Source organism: Diplotaxodon limnothrissa, linkage group LG19 (genome assembly GCF_057381915.1).
Source record: "Diplotaxodon limnothrissa isolate DT_005_m linkage group LG19, D_limnothrissa_male_GT1.1, whole genome shotgun sequence".
Taxonomy (NCBI): Eukaryota; Metazoa; Chordata; class Actinopteri; order Cichliformes; family Cichlidae; genus Diplotaxodon; species Diplotaxodon limnothrissa.
The window spans coordinates 5,573,707-5,591,483 of record NC_140614.1 but is presented as its reverse complement, the minus strand read 5'-3'; the positions used below and the strand labels follow the sequence as shown (position 1 = coordinate 5,591,483).

The 17,777-nt window shown below is 39.5% G+C and overlaps 1 protein-coding gene across 1 annotated transcript in view; it reads left to right on the top strand.

Moving 5' to 3' along the window:
- npas3 (neuronal PAS domain protein 3) overlaps positions 1-17,777 on the top strand; it is a 367,303-nt gene that overhangs the window by 88,356 nt on the left and 261,170 nt on the right. The window contains exon 2 of the mRNA XM_085342617.1: positions 9,479-9,577. Within this exon, the coding sequence (XP_085198743.1) occupies positions 9,479-9,577 (99 nt within the window). The remainder of the gene's footprint in view (positions 1-9,478; positions 9,578-17,777) is intronic.

The following is a 17,777-nucleotide window of genomic DNA, read 5'->3' as shown; positions in this document are numbered from 1 at the left end:
TGCATCTGCATGTGTGATATTTGCATGTGAATCTTTGTGAGGACAAATTATTTTTCAAGGTTAAGAGCGAGGACATTATAAAAAGGCAATTTCTCACTCAAAGGATCATTTGAGACTGTGTCAGCACCTCATGTGTCCGTACATAGGAAAAAGATGGCGGCGCGCGCGGGTGCAGCGGCTCTTAGCTCTCCAGTTTGGTGCTTGTTTTTTGCACCAAGGGAGTGGCACTCCAATTTCGTTGTACCTTGTACAATGACAATAAAGGCTATTCAAACATGGATTAACCGTCTCTGCGTGTATGCCTACACGTGTCACCCTTTATAAACTGAGCAGAAAATAACCTTCATATAAAGAGAGAGCACGTCAGCGACTTCTTATATCTGATCATAGCACTTATCATTCGTTTTATCCTCCTAGAATTTGGATGGTTAGTCAAAGCTGTCACTTTTTGAAGCTCCAGTACAAACGTTAGCTCAATGCAGGTAACAGCAGATCTGAGGGGAAAAGAAACTACAAGCTCAAATTACATTTTTTAGATGTGTGAAACAGAGTAGAGGTTTCTGGCAAAACTTCTCTACATCCAAGGTGAATGGAGAAGAGCATAAAGTCTGGATCGGTTAAAGCTCCAACAACACTTGTAAAGGATAACTTTATTGTTTGACACATCATTTACACATTGTATGGCAATTTATTTGCTAATTTCCTTATTAATTTGACAACATTAGATCCACAGCAAAGAACGTTTCAGTAACACCAGCTAACAGCAGCAAAAACCTCAGTGCCTGCCAAGAAGTTCAGGATATCCTCAGCAGCTAACTTCAGTATTACCATCATTGGTCAGAATTGAGCTTCACAGACTCATCAGCCTCATTTGAGTCTGTGAAGGTCCCTTTTAAACACTTTTTACTGCCTCCTCAAGAGGCTTCACCCCTGGCATTTTGACAGCTGAGGTAACCAGTGCACTGAGAGCCTACACTTACTAAACATGAACGCTAACCTTTGGAGGTTACAGAGGGTTAAAAATAATAATACAAAAAAAAATTTAATTGACATATATCTATGTTTTTATACCCAAACAGTAGTAGAAACAGGCCATTACAGGGACACACAGAACAGCTAGCTGTGGCTCAAACAGATCTTTATAATGATAACAGTGGAAGGGGAGCTGTTACTGTTCTCCTTATTTGCGCCCGTACTGTTCCAGTGGTGGATCAAACATGGGAAGAATTTCAAATAATGATATCCGAGTTTGTACAAATAATCTCAGCAGGCTTCAGACTGGCCCAAACATTGGATTTCAAACAGCTTTTGTTTTCAAATCATGCCCCTCTGTTATATCAATGAGAGTGGAATCACTTATGTTGTCATGTCAGGACACATCTCGGGGTATGTGCATACAGGCACCGCACACAGAAGAATTTTTTTCAACTGAAATCATGGAGCACTTTAGCAGAGTCCCAGAAAAAAGCCAGCACCGGCAGCTGGAGTGCAACAGTTCTCCTTTGAAGAACACACATATCTTACACTCAGCCTGAAACACTGAGTGTGGGAAGGGATTTAGTTTAGGAGTCCAAACCTCCTTCAGCTTAACTGCTGTACTGAAGCATGACTGACTGACTAAACCTGGACCAAAACATTCGAACCAGCTAGGGAGAAAGTGTGTTTCTGTTCGTGATATTGTGTGTCATATGTGTGTTTATAGTCTCTTTGTGTGTGTGTATATTCCAAAAGGGGCAGATTTGACCCTGCCCTGGAAGTGTTTAAACATTCTCGTACCAAACAGAGAGGTTACAGTGTGTAAGCAGGAAGCTGGAGTGTGTGTGTCTGTGGTGTCTCTGTGATTTTTATACATTTTTTATTTCATGTGTATTTGTGTGTGGTGACGCCGCTGCTCGCTAAACTGACACATTTTCAATCACATGGTTTATTCCGAGGAAATTGTTGAAAAAGAGGGAAAAGGGCAGATTTCTGCGGCTCTGCGGGCTACAATAGGACAAGCCAGGATTATTTTTTTTCACTTGCGTGTGTGTACGCGCACAAGTGTGTGTGTGTATGTGTGTGCATTCGCAGACAATGCCCTGGTAGCCAATTTGTAATATATAGTCGGCCTTGAAAAATGGCCCAGATCTCCCCTTCGCTGTCTGCAATTTAGCTCTGCCGGCGCCCAGCAATACCCATTGTACTGCCTCCCACCACTGCCATTTTGGCCTGATGGAGTGTGTGTCTGCACCTCGCGTGTGCGAGAGTGTGTTTGTTTACTTGCTTACGTGCATCTCAGTGTGCATTTACCCATGAGTCTGTCTTTGTGCGTGCATGCACTGGTGTGCGTGAGCCAGCAAATGTGTTTATACTCAGGTTATTGAATTTCTGCTTGTGCATGTTGGTGTGTGACACAATGCAAGTGCACGTCTCTGTGAGGTGCTGCGCCATTAGTGTGTGCCTAAAGTTGTACTGGTTATTTAATGCGTACGCATATAGTTGATTTTCTGTGCTCGTGTTTGATGCAGCACGGTTACTCCGTCTACTTTCCAAAATGACAGCAAGAAACCTGAAGCCAACATTCAGGAATGAATGGATAAAAAAAGAGAAAAGTGAGAGAGAAGGGAAGGATGGAGTGATACGCAACAATTTAGGTAAAGAGAAAAAGAAAGACTGGAATAAGATTTTTAAGGATGTGAGAAAGAGGCCACTGTGTTAAGATGGACATAAAGGCGTGCATGTAAAAGCAGGTTAGTTGGGCACAAGGACGAGGGTCAGAAGAAAAAAATGTAGCACAGGAATATCCGGAGAAAAAGATGGAAGGAAGAAGGGCTAAAATGTGACTTTAAAGATGTAAGTTTGACTGCAAAAAACTGTTCCTGAATTGAAAGAGGGATGTGGACAGTAAAATATGTAAGATTGGAGGAGTTGTAATAGAGACTAATGGGAAACAAAGGATTGGCTTGATTGTTTGAATGAGGAGTAAAGATACAACGATATGAAAAAAAAGAAAAGACGAAAGAAAGATTTAAGGATATAAAATGAAGGTGAGCAGCAAAAATAGAAAAGTGAGGATTATGCATGTCCCGAGATGTTGCCTGTAACACCTAACCCAACTCAAATGTACCGAGCCGATCATGAGTGTTCTTCCTATACTGGACTAGAAATGGTGGCACACTGTCCTCTCTCACATATTTGTTAATGACTTAAAAAAAGCAATTTTTATGGAATCAGCTGTCAGTGATGAAGGCAATATATAGTGAACATGGTGATAATCACACCATACCCGAGTCCAGCTGCACTGTATTCAGTGGTACATAGTGATTGGCTGTGCATCCGGCACATAGTCTAATGTGAATATACCCTAAGGTGGAGCCCAGGTACTCTTGGGATGAAGCTGAATCCGTTACCTGTATATTGTATATTGAAGGAGGAGCAAAAGCAGGAGTATTCATGTAAAGAATACCTGACTGAGACTTTTTTGAGGCGCTGTTAGGATCCTGAGGACTTTGACATGTTTGTGTGTTGACTTATTTGGCACCACCTCTTTTAAGGGTCTTGGTGTACCACCAAAAAGGCCTACACTATTTTGTATACTAATTACAGGGGAAACATTCATTACAGTTTTTTACAGACGCTAGGACACATTTCCCAATACTTAGGTCACTTTTGCAAAACACTTCACACAATCCTCCTAACTGACCGTCAGCTTGGCAAAGCAGTTCATTTCACATTCAAAATGCACTACAACTACCAAAACACTTCATTCAGGTCTCAAATAAACTCATTCTTCCAGAACACTAGCAAAGGTTGACAGCCGACAAACACACTTTGTAACCCACAAAACAATGACCTAAAAAACACTAACAACATGTAGCATTACACAGTGTTTTCTTGTGTAAAACAAGGACACATCTCTGTTTATAATTTCAATATATGTTACTGGAATGAATCAGACATCATGCAGAATTCGTTAATATTTGTTTCTGTATTTTTATTTTTTTGCACTAAGTAATCCCAAAATACAAGAATTTGTATACACACCATCCACTGATACACATACAATAGTAATGCTAATCTACTCGGTCTTCTCTATTTGGCCACAGGTTCTCATCCACATCACATCTTATGTCATCTAGGGCAACACACCTAGGAAAGAATCTTCTGGCTGCCAGAATTGAAGGAGTTGAAAAATTGAAGGAGTAACAGCTGTGTAGATGTTCATCTACAATGAGAATCAGCTGTGGCTGGTTAAACTGCATTTTTAGATTTAAAATATGTTTCAATAAAATATTGCTGTTGAATTTTGCTGTCTTTTTAAGTTTTGCATTGTGTTATTGTTTTGGCCATAAGTTTAACAGTTTTGAAAACAGTATGTAAGCACATGCAAAATGTCCTGTACGTACAAAGATTTTTGGCAGTTGTTGTGTCTGAGTGAGAAGATAATTCATGAAATTTGAGAGATGTAGTCACTGAATGCATTTTGTGCCAAAACAATGATAACTGGTCCTCAGTTTAGCCCACATAGACTTCTGTAGTGCTCACTGTGTGAGGAGTTTTGCAAACGTGACCTAAGTATTGAGAAATGTGTCCTAGCGTCTGTAAAAAACTGTAATAGTCATTAGGTAAGTCCTTGTTAACACATTTAAGAAAAAAAAAGTTTAAGCTTATAAAATAATTCATAAAGTGAAGTGTTTCCTTGAAACTCTGATAAAAATTCCCAAGTTCAATTTTTCTTGACTTTGAAGTATTACATTATGCAGTAAATTTCACCCACTCAGCAGTATCATGCACAAATTCATTTCCACCTCATTTCCACTGATTGTACCTGTTAAATAAAGTCAGTGCATTTTCTCAAAACTCTTTTTTCCCTTCAAAACTCACATACAGTGCAGACAGTCCGAGTCCCTTAATCTCACATAAAAAACATGGAAAGGATCCCCCTCCCCCCCCTTTTTTGCATCATTTTCATCATGCGTAGTAAATTCTTTCTTTGTCTTAACAGAAGCACCATAGCCCGGTTGTTGTTAGCCCGAACCATGGCTGATATCGTGTAGAAATCTCATTTTTGATAATCTACTATTCTATTTTAATGCAAACCTTTCCTTATCACAACGTAAACCTCACTACAGTGGAGGGAAAGTGAAACAATAAAAAAGTAATGGGATTCAAAATCTGGTTTTCTGAGTGATCTGATTTATACCGTCAATAACCAACCTTTCTCAATATCTTGACTTTGTCACAGTTTCGAACATGAGACAGCCCATATGCTACTCCATATGTCACTCGGTGTCTAATATTGCCGCAGCTGGTGTGGCGCTGATGCCAAACAACACCTCATGTGTATCTCTGACATTCCAGTGTCTGGGACAAAATGTCAGCATTTGGTCAGCCTGGGAATTGTATGCTGTGAGAGATATTATAAACAATTAACAATCTTGCTAAAACTTTCAAAATGTAAAAAAGAAAGAAAGAAAGAAAAAAAGAAAGAAATAGAAAGAAGGACTAATAGTTACTTTTGTTGAAGAAATAAGAGAAAAAGTTCATTTTTTTGGCACATGTATGTCAATTTGTTGATGATTGGCTACACTCTCTGGATTGTACCAGCTGATGAAATAATATAACAGGAGGGGTAAGCTTATTCTACATTCACTTGTAGCTACAGTACCAGACTGAATTGTTATTGGTGGGTCTGAAAACCAGTCACGTATAGTTGTTGTTTTATCTGGGATTACATTCAGTCTGAAAACATTGTGCAACTTTTTTACTATGATTTTCTGAGTTGAGCAATATTGTTCACTGAAACTGTGCAGGTAGGATCTCGAATAAAAGTATCTGTGGAAAAAAAAGCTTTTCATTCTGGTCTTCTGATTGGGTCCAAACCAGGAAGTGCTACAGTGATAACAAAAACACAAAACTAAGGATACATGTTTTCTGATTCTTATTCATGGAATTGATGGACAAATTCTTGAGCGTTATTAGCATTAAAAGTCACACATGCTTCTAGCTGGCTACTCTCTTATCACCTTTTAAATTGGCCATATAGACAAACACATATTTTCAAAGCCTTGTAAGTTAAAAGTGTGCAAAAAAGACATGCAAGTGAAATAAAACATACTTTGTCTACAGCAAGTCAACAGTGACTTTTCATTTAGCTGTGGTATGTAATTACATTTTCTTTAGTCATTCGTCCTTAACTGCTTAACTGCAGTCTGATGTTGAGCACATGAAGAAGGTTTATTAGAGACTTTAATGAAAAGACTGGAAGCAAAAAAGAGTATATTTACCAAAATTAGGAGCTAAAAGACGCTAAAAGGCTCTGCAGCATTCCAGACCTCCATCACTTGTAGTTCAATACAAGCATCACTTGTATTGAACTACAGTGATGCATTTACATTATTAAGAACCATTTGATTCCCTGCTTGTATAAGGATATTGATGAGATCAGAGTCAATGACCTTGACAAGTGAAAACTCCAAAGAAATTGATGGACTCAGTGTCACCGAGATAAATGTTTACAGGTTTTAAGAATATCCATCAAGCAAAGGCAATCACAAGGACAACTGAGTAAAGCAGCTTTTCATTTACCCTAAGAGATTTGGAGCAGGCAGATGTCATATTTTACTCCTGTTGTTTTTAATATATAATGTGAGTCATGACACAACACATTGCACAAAACTCCTAGAATCTTCTCGTGCCCGTTACATGGACTGGAACTTAACATAGTAGTCTCTGTGCCGAGTCAGACTCTGTGTCTCTTGAAACCTGCTTAAAGCCTGCTGTATAATCAACAAAGTACACCGACCTCAGTGACAGAACAAACCTGCTTTTCTTCTTGCAGATGACAGCGCTCTTCTTATCTTTTATTGTTTTTTCCCCTTCCCCCACAACAGAAGCGATCTGTTTCCTAGTCATGCATCGAGAGATCAAATCTAAAAGTAATACAATCTCTGGACTTACATCGCAGTCGTTTAATTTGAAAACCAACTCTCGCTGCCTTCTCCGGTAGCTTTAAACTGAAATAAGTTATGCCGGCGGTGCCCTCGCTTCACCCTCTGACAAGAACAATAGCGGCCGGCTCGCCTCAGAAAACTGTGTTTTACAATAATACTTGTCCACAAAGCAAGACCGACAATGTCAATGGTTTTATGGTGCGCTACACAGTGCAGCTAATGTTCTCCTGCAAGCCAGCATCGCTTCACTGCGTCTCCCTCTCGCTCTCTCCTCCTCCTTCCTGTGTCTTCCAGAGTCTCTCTCCCTCTTTCTGCCTCCTGTTTTTTTTTCCTTCTCTCTTTTATTCTCCTTGGCTCTCCCTCGCTCCCTTTCTCAGTATGAAAAATCCATTCCGGCATGGGTTTTGACAGCCTGTCTTTGGTGGGTGTGTAAAATTCAAATAATTCACTGTTTATAGACAGTCACTTTGGGGCTGCTTTGTATTTTGTATTTGACTCCGGTGTCACTTTGCCTGCCCGTTGAGTCCCAATCGGCAACATTTAGCTTTTCAAAAAGAAAAGAAATAGATAAATAAAATCTGCCACCAAACTGCAGGTTAGTTTGGGTTTTTTTTGACTGTTTCCAAGGGCGGGAAGTTTTAGGCGACCAGTCATGGTGGGAGATACATCTTGAAATACATCTGAAATAAGCGATTATATTCTAAGCAAACAAAAGAGTGTTAAATAGTGTTAAATATGTGTTGCCACATTGTTTTGTGGCATATTTAAAGCCCCCTTGAATGTAAATGTTTGCACTTGAGTGTGATTTAAAAACCTTTCGCTGTCATACTTTTTTTTTTTTTAACCTTTATCATCCAACTTTACAGTTTTGTCTCCCCTTAATTAGTGTGGCTTCTTGTAGAGGGTACATGATGTTAACACTGTAAGAAAGACTGTAAGTAATTGCCCTGTGTGGCAGTTAGATTTGGGGGATTTTATTTAGAAAATAGGTGAGTTGGTGGCCCAAGTGGAATAGTTTAAGTATGTGTGGGTCTTGTTCACAAGTGAGAGCCGCGAGGGATTGACAGGCGGATTGAGGAGGGTTAGTCATGACACACAGGAAAGTCTATGGCTCTGTGCTTGCTGCCTCTGCAAACTGGTCCCAGATAAGCAGCAGAAAATGGATGACTGGACCATCTTTGCACATTCTATAGTGAAATACGCGTTGTGCCTTTTTTTAAGTAGATCCTAAAAAAGTATGTCACTGACACACAGGAAGCAGTTTGATCACATGTCAAACTTTCAAACTTCAGTCACGCATTCAGATCAGCAACAAACTTGATGAAACACGTGTAAGACGAGGAAGTAACGCAGCTTCACTGTGGAGCTAGCTAAGCTAGCTAAGCTCAAATGCATGGAAAGTGGAGAAGTAGCAGCAGAAGGATATAAAAAAAAGAATAAAAAAGACGGGTAAATAAACGAATTAAACAGTTTGTCTGCCTCCAGTTGTTCATGCAACAAAGTAAAAACAGACTGACTGCATCTGTTGACTCAGTGAGTCGCTCTTCCAATGCCTGAAAGAAGAAGCTACAAAAACCCCAAAGTGACTCGTGTTAAGGGAAGTAAAGTTTGCAGATAAACTCGCACTGTATTACTAAAGTACATTAATTTACTCTGCTGTGCTGATGCTGGATTGTTTGTGGCGGTTAAATAACAGAGTAGTAAGTCATCACACACCGTGATTCAATGCCAGTATGGTAATATTTTTGCAGCAAAGTTACCAACATATCGTTAACTTGTTATGGAAAACATCTGTTATGGAAATTTAGTTTTCCTGTTAGCCAGTACCACATGTATAAGTGTGTAGCCTACATTTATTGCTTTCTGAGATGTCTATTCTTTCATAGGTAAATATTGTGCTTTTAAGTACTAAACTTATTTTTTGGGGGGAAATATCACATAAGTTGACATAGTATATTTAATATTTGCACCATATATCATTTATAGCAACCTTTTTCATATGGGTGCTGATAGCATTTGTGGTCCTGATAATGCTGAGTGTGCTACCCCCAGTTCACACAGATATCGCCATATTACATCACATCTGCAGGACCCTCTATGTTAAAGATATTCCCGCAGCTATCGCAGCTGCCTGTTTATGAGTAATTAAACAAAGTATTTGGATTCTTTTTTGACTGTTATTTTCATATAGACTTGAGACTGAGAGGTCCACAGTTTGTTGTCCACTGAGCTGGAAATGCCCAATCTTTCATTATTTTTTCACATGAACTGCCAAATTATCATTTACCTACTGCTTATCTGCAGAATATATTTTGCATCTAATTCTCTGATTTTCCATGACATTTGCACTGTGCTTTGTATGGTTATTTTGTCTTTGGTTCCTATGCTCTGCTCCTACGTTTTTGTCTTTGTTCATTTGATTTTCCTGTTTTCTCCCTCTTATTCTTCATTTAAGTCTTGTTTTTACTCCCACTTCTTCTTCTTCTCCTTTTTTCATGTGGCTGTCGTTAAAGAACCTCTTCACGTTTTTTTTGTGTGTTTCGCAGTGACCCCTACTGGGAGCGGCCAGCTAATGCAGGCAGCTGCTCCGCCGCCCGGCCCAAGACCCTTCACCTGGCCGGCCAGCAGCATACCTCCTCACCATGGTAACGTTTGTGTGTGCTCCTTGTAGCAGTAGCAGTAGCAAAACCAGTAGTATAACTTCCCTGTGTGTGTGTGTGTGTGTGTGTGTGTGTGTGTGTCATCAACAAAGAGTGGTATGAATGGATTGCCAAACCCTTTTTACTGTTGTTTTATTGTTGTTGGTTCATATACAGATTTGTCTCAGTAGCATTAAAAGGAAGGGATGTACGTTCGTTTTCATGCATTGCCATTTAATTTGCAGCTGATTTTCTAAGACGTTAAAGACGTAAGGATCACCAATTCAACTTGTTCCATTCAATTTCATTCCAGGATAGGCCTTAAAATGGAACGACTTCCAGCACTGATGTGACTGGTTCTTTGGAAGACATTTTTGCTTTGATTCACTTGTGCTGGCACCCAACTCAATTTCTGGCATCAGGGATCCTCTGGCCTCATTTTACCTGACGTATTATGTTGCATAAGAATAACCCTGATGAATTCCATGCAGACAGTCATACATATTGTCAGTTTTGGAAAAACTGAACAGCTCCATCTTGTTGGGCATTGGTTGCATCACTGTTGTAAAGAACTGCTACCTCTAGAGAAAAGTTGAACTGATACCCCAAAATGACTTATTTGCTAAAGCCAGGTATCAAAGTATCACCCAGGGTTAATGTTCTGCATCCAAAAATTGCATTTCATTTAGTCATTTTCTGGGAATTGTACATCTATTTCCCACAGGTCAGCAACAAGGAATTTACTATGCCATCAAATATTATTTTGAACTAACTAGAAAAAATGAACAAAGCGTCATAACATCCAAAGTGAATGTGGGCCTTCTGCTCCACCATCTCCAATTTGCCTGAAAGTTTCATGGTTCAAAGTCTGGGCAAAGATGTTTGCTGTGAAACTTTTTACATATATTGAAAAAATACACGTTTTCAAGATATGTTTTTGAAAAATGGTCTAGTTCCAACATTTTTTTTACACTTTGACATTTGAAGCAATTTTTGAACATGAATATCTCAAAAACTATAAAAAATGCCTGAAATTTTCACTGATCTTTCCTACCATTAAAATAAACCAGGATCTGTAATGTTGGACCAATAAATAGGAAAATCTATATTTGAACGCACACTCATAAAAAACACAAAAAAGTAAACAAACCATCCACGTATTCACATCCGCTTATCCGGGGCCGGGTCATGGGGGCAGCAGCCTGAGCAGAGCAGCCCAGGCCTCCCTCCCTGCCCAGAACACCTCACCCAGGAGGCATCCTTGTCAGATGCCCGAACCACCTCAACTGGCTCCTTTCGATGTGGAGGATCAGCGGCTCTACTCTGAGAAAAAAAAAAACTGCTATTTAACCTTTTATGCTGGACTGAGCAAATATAAGTTCAGTGACAAAAAAAAATATTAGTAAACAATTCTAGGATTTCCAGATAGTGTGCAAATTATAACTGCAAAAATAATGAACTTTGTTAAATATGTAACTATTTTTCCTTTTTGAGAACTACTCTACCTTCCATTTGTAAAACCTACTGGAAGTCTTATAATGCAGGTTAAGAGACCTCCAGGGCAGTAGGATAGTAGTAGAATAGGTCACTAGAATAAAACTTCTCTTCAGATACAAATAGACTACCTACTGAAGTTTTTGTTGTTGTTCCACAATTTGTTATATATGATTAATTAACAATGGCAGTTGAAAGAATATAGCCTTTTCTTAATTTTTCTGTCTAAGAAGTTCATATAATAAAGTATTCCACATGCTCTATTTGAATTATTGTGAAATTCAACTATATGTCATTGAGATATTGTCACAATTTGGCTTTTGTAATTTTCATTAGTGTGTGCTTAAATATGAAACTTTGCAGGATGACTTGAAAGCCAAAATCCAGAGATTTTCTGATGTGTCTGTACCCAAATGACAGATTGTGATTGATTTTGATGTTAAGAAATACCAGTGAAACTTTCAGGCCTTTATCTTTAATAGTTGAGATTTCTGTGTTCAAACATTACCTCAAACATTACCTCAAATGTCAAAAGTGCCAAAAATCATACTGGGAGTGGGTCAACAGACCACTTAAATATGTGTATGTATGTGTATATGTGTGTGTGTGTGTGTGTATATATATATATATATATATATATATATATATATATATATATATATATATATATTTATATTTATTAGGGGTGCAACGATATTCGTATCGATATTGAACCGTTCGATACAGTGCTTTCGGTTCGGTACGCATATGTATCGAACAATACAACATTTGTAATTTATTTTATCAACTTTCCTTCTGACGATGCTGTCTGTGTTGAGCGCTCAGTGAATCTGCGTTCGACTACTCCGCCTAGGCTGCACTGTCGAGCGCAGATCCACTGAGCGCTCAACACAGACAGCATCGTCAGAAGGAAAGTTGATAAAATAAATTACAAATGTTGTATTGTTCGATACATATGCGTACCGAACCGAAAGCACTGTATCGAACGGTTCAATATCGATACGAATATCGTTGCACCCCTAATATACAGTGGGGCAAAAAAGTATTTAGTCAGCTACCGATTGTGCAAGTTCCCCCACCTAAAATGATGACAGAGGTCAGTAATTTGCACCAGAGGTACACTTCAACTGTGAGAGACAGAATGTGAAAAAAAAATCCATGAATCCACATGGTAGGATTTGTAAAGAATTTATTCGTAAATCAGGGTGGAAAATAAGTATTTGGTCAATAACAAAAATACAACTCAATACTTTGTAACATAACCTTTGTTGGCAATAACAGAGGTCAAACGTTTACTATAGGTCTTTACCAGGTTTGCACACACAGTAGCTGGTATTTTGGCCCATTCCTCCATACAGATCTTCTCGAGAGCAGTGATGTTTTGGGGCTGTCGCCGAGCAACACGGACTTTCAACTCCCGCCACAGATTTTCTATGGGGTTGAGGTCTGGAGACTGGCTAGGCCACTCCAGGACTTTCAAATGCTTCTTACGGAGCCACTCCTTTGTTGCCCGGGCGGTGTGTTTTGGATCATTGTCATGTTGGAAGACCCAGCCTCGTTTCATCTTCAAAGTTCTCACTGATGGAAGGAGGTTTTGGCTCAAAATCTCACGATACATGGCCCCATTCATTCTGTCCTTAACACGGATCAGTCGTCCTGTCCCCTTGGCAGAAAAACAGCCCCATAGCATGATGTTTCCACCCCCATGCTTCACAGTAGGTATGGTGTTCTTGGGATGCAACTCAGTATTCTTCTTCCTCCAAACACGACGAGTTGAGTTTATACCAAAAAGTTCTACTTTGGTTTTATCTGACCACATGACATTCTCCCAATCCTCTGCTGTATCATCCATGTGCTCTCTGGCAAACTTCAGACGGGCCTGGACATGCACTGGCTTCAGCAGCGGAACACGTCTGGCACTGCGGGATTTGATTCCCTGCCGTTGTAGTGTGTTACTGATGGTGACCTTTGTTACTTTGGTCCCAGCTCTCTGCAGGTCATTCACCAGGTCCCCCCGTGTGGTTCTGGGATCTTTGCTCACCGTTCTCATGATCATTTTGACCCCACGGGATGAGATCTTGCGTGGAGCCCCAGATCGAGGGAGATTATCAGTGGTCTTGTGTGTCTTCCATTTTCTGATGATTGCTCCCACAGTTGATTTTTTCACACCAAGCTGCTTGCCTATTGTAGATTCACTCTTCCCAGTCTGGTGCAGGTCTACAATACTTTTCCTGGTGTCCTTCGAAAGCTCTTTGGTCTTGGCCATGGCGGAGTTTGGAGTCTGACTGTTTGAGGCTGTGGACAGGTGTCTTTTATACAGATGATGAGTTCAAACAGGTGCCATTCATACAGGTAACGAGTGGGGGACAGAAAAGCTTCGTACAGAAGACGTTACAGGTCTGTGAGAGCCAGAGATTTTCCTTGTTTGAGGTGACCAAATACTTATTTTCCACCCTGATTTACGAATAAATTCTTTACAAATCCTACCATGTGAATTCATGGATTTTTTTTTCACATTCTGTCTCTCACAGTTGAAGTGTACCTCTGGTGCAAATTACTGACCTCTGTCATCATTTTAAGTGGGGGAACTTGCACAATCGGTGGCTGACTAAATACTTTTTTGCCCCACTGTATGTGTGTGTGTGTGTGTGTGTTGAAAAGTATATAATATATGAAGCTGCAATTTCACAGCAATTAGCTATGGACCTTAACATTTTCAGGCAACTGGCTGGGCACAAAATGTTCTATAAAATGACCCTAAAGTCAACACAGAAGAGACAGAACAGTTTCATTAATGTCATGATTTGCACCTTTTTAAGTCCTTTGATTTTCGATGCAAACTACTTGTTTTTGTTTTTATGACATTGTAGCCGTTTCTGGTTTTCCTGGTTCTGTTTTAACCAGATAATGTTAATTTTAAAAAGCCAACTGAAGCCAATGCAGAAGTGTCTTAAACTGGCATTCTTTTCTAATAACTTGCATCTTGTTGGCCGACTCATTTCATTGCTCAAATAAATTTGATTGTATAGAAGTCAGGGAGACAACAACTATTACAGGCTTCACTTCTGTGTGAACTAAGACGTCAGTAAACACTTTCCTGATAGGATTATGGTCTAAATCAGCGGTCCCCAACCTTTTTTGCGCCACGGACTGGTTTATGCCCGACAATATTTTCACGGACCGGCCTTTAAAGTGTTGCGGATAAATACAACAAAATAAAACTAGTACCGGTACCGAAAAAAAGAAGATTTATTCATAACACACGTGAAAAGACCCAGGAAAACCGAGTTAACGATAAAAACGATAACAAAATAACGCTGAAAACCGATAAAAACCCTGAAAACCATACATTTCACACCTGAGCCTCAACTCTCGCGGCCCGGTACCAAACGACTCACGGACCAGTACCGGTCCAAGGCCCGGGGGTTGGGGACCGCTGGTCTAAATCACTAATTTCAAGCCTTATTTAATATAGCATGACAGTGATTTTTTTAAGTTACAGCCCTCTTAGAGTTAAAAAGGAGTGTAACAGCCCATGCTTCAGGTTGTATTGACAAGGACTGTCAATCACTACCATATGAGCATACAGTCGTCCTCTGTTTCTTCTTACTTGACACACACTCCACTAAAGCTCTAAGATGGTAATGGTTCAAGGTGGTTAAATAAAGGTTTCAAGACAGGACTTCACTAATTGGTGGTTCCCAAATTGCTGCTTTTATATAAACTGCTTAAAAAGCTGTAACAGCAAATTCACAAATGCTGTCTATATATGCGAGTATGAATGTCAAAGCTCAGTCTGATTATCCTCGTGTGTTTGTGTACTGCCATAAAACTGCATTATTCTTTTTCGATAGTTCATCCTCTCCACCCTTCCCTCTTCTACCGTCTTTGTAAGTGAGCAGTGAGAAGAAGGGGATTTGACACCAGGAAGTGAACTGAGGCCTGGTGTATTGTGTCTCGAGTTCTGTGTATTATTGTGTGGGTGCGAGTGGTGGATTACAGTACTGGAGAATAAAGGGGGGATTTGTGTCGGAGTCGGGCAGAGAGCTGAAAGGAGACGGCAGTTAATAGCTCATTATAGGATGGGCTTAACACCATGTAGGGCTTCTAGAAACACCAAAAGTTCGGCTTGACAGTAAATGACAAATTTAAACGACTCTGTGCGTTTCAGGCAGTTCCAAAATGAGATGTTTTTATTTATACATAACCCAACATCAGGATTTTACTAAACTGTTAGAAGTAGGAGAATGAAAGGGGAGTAAAAAATGTATCTATTTGACTTTGGTTCTTGTCTATTAATTTGTATATGAATGTCTATATGTCTGCTGAGCTTGTGTGTATGTGCTTTTTTAATCTTAAATGCACGCGTGCTTGCGTGTGTCTAGAAGGTGAAATTGAGATAAATGGTGTAGGAGCTGGGTGGCCCTTGATATACACTCCACCTGTCTTCTCTGCTTACAGCTGTATTCATGCGGTTGTGTGTATGTGTGGCAAGACACTACCACACAAGGTTTGTTTGGTGCAGTCACTTTAATTATGTGCATGTGGGAATGCGTATTTGTATAATGTGCACACCTCTGCTTGAGCTTGTGAGGTTGTGTGCGTGTGCTGCTGTTGCATGTGTTTGTTTTAACTGCGTGCATGATTGGGTGTGGAAATAAGCAGAGTGGTTGTAAACTAAAAGAGACAGGTGTACCGAGGAGAGTATGTGCATTGCAGCCATTCTCACTTTCCTCTCTTAGAAACACACACACACACACACACACACACACACACACACACACACACACACACACACACACACACACACACCAGGAAGATGGCATTCAAAAGATATAAAGAGACTGTGTAAATGAGGAGAGAGAATATGTGTTTTCAGTGTTGTGAGACAATAAAAAAGAGGAGAAACTGGAAGGACAGAGAGGTAGTTTGGCTGAATTCTGGTCCGGTAAACCATCGACAGGATGAAGCCACATGAAGCTGCTTGGCTGAGACTGTCATCCTAAGAAATATAACAGCAACAGTACCCAAAACAACGTACGATGGCAACAATCTCCCTAATAAAATGCATCTCTTGCCTGTTGGGTATACTCGTCTGTGTTCACCACCTCCTGTCGACTCCTGCTATTCATAAATGTGCCACGGTATTCATTCAGAAGCACATTGCTTATGAATGTAATCCAGCCAGCAACTGTGTTTCACCTGGGTGAGTTATAAAACGACAAGTGTACACTGTTTCTTGTTTCCTACTGGCTTTCTTTGTTGTTATGCTGTACCGGGTGATTTTGAAATCCCAAAAGTATGATTTTAAATACTGAAATAAACCAAACCCCTCACTGTATTACAGTTTTTTTACAGCCGCTAGGACACATTTCCCAATACTTAGGTCACTTTTGCAAAACTCTTCACACAATTCTCCTAACTGACCGTCAGCTTGGCAAAGCAGTTCATTTCACATTCAAAATGCACTACAACTACCAAAACACTTTATTCAGGTCTCAAGTAAACTCATTCTTCCAGAACACTAGCAAAGGTTGACAGCCGACAAACACACTTTGTCACCCACAAAACAATGACCTAAAAAACACTAACAACATATAGCATGACACAGTGTTTTCTTGTGTAAAACAAGGACACATCTCTGTTTATAATTTCAATATATGTTACTGGAATGAATCAGACATCATGCAGAATTCGTTAATATTTGTTTCTGTATTTTTATTTTTTTGCACTAAGTAATCCCAAAATACAAGAATTTGTATACACACCATCCACTGATACACATACAATAGTAATGCTAATCTACTCGGTCTTCTCCATTTGGCCACAGGTTCTCATCCACATCACATCTTATGTCATCTAGGGCAACACACCTAGGAAATAATCTTCTGGCTGCCAGAATTGAAGGAGTTGAAAAATTGAAGGAGTAACACCTGTGTAGATGTTCATCTACAATGAGAATCAGCTGTGGCTGGTTAAACTGCATTTTTAGATTTAAAATATGTTTCAATAAAATATTGCTGTTGAATTTTGCTGTCTTTTTAAGTTTTGCATTGTGTTATTGTTTTGGCCATAAGTTTAACAGTTTTGAAAACAGTATGTAAGCACATGCAAAATGTCCTGTACGTACAAAGATTTTTGGCAGTTGTTGTGTCTGAGTGAGAAAATAATTCATGAAATTTGAGAGATGTAGTCATTGAATGCATTTTGTGCCAAAACAATGATAACTGATCCTCAGTTTGGCCCACATAGACTTCTGTAGTGCTCACTGTGTGAGGAGTTTTGCAAACGTGACCTAAGTATTGGGAAATGTGTCCTAGCGTCTGTAAAAAACTGTAATCTATAACAGACCACTGTTATGTTTAGGTTATTTACTGCAGTGTGTGCCCTCTGGCAGTTTGTACTGGTGGAACATGAAGATGGTAAATAGGCAACATGTTGGAATCTATTGTAGAAGGTAGAGATGTTTCTAATTCATACCTTCAGCAGTTTGAATATTGGATTGATGAAACAGTCCAAAAACAAGAAAAACAAAGAGAAAAAGTAACACTGTGGTACCGGCAGTGTATTCCTTGTAATAATGTCCACAGCCCACATAGCTGCACTGAATAGAGTTATGCATCAATTGGATCCTGTGATCACATGCAAGACTATTCATACACAACCAATATAAAGTAGAGCCATTCATTTTCTGTATCATCTACATCTGGCT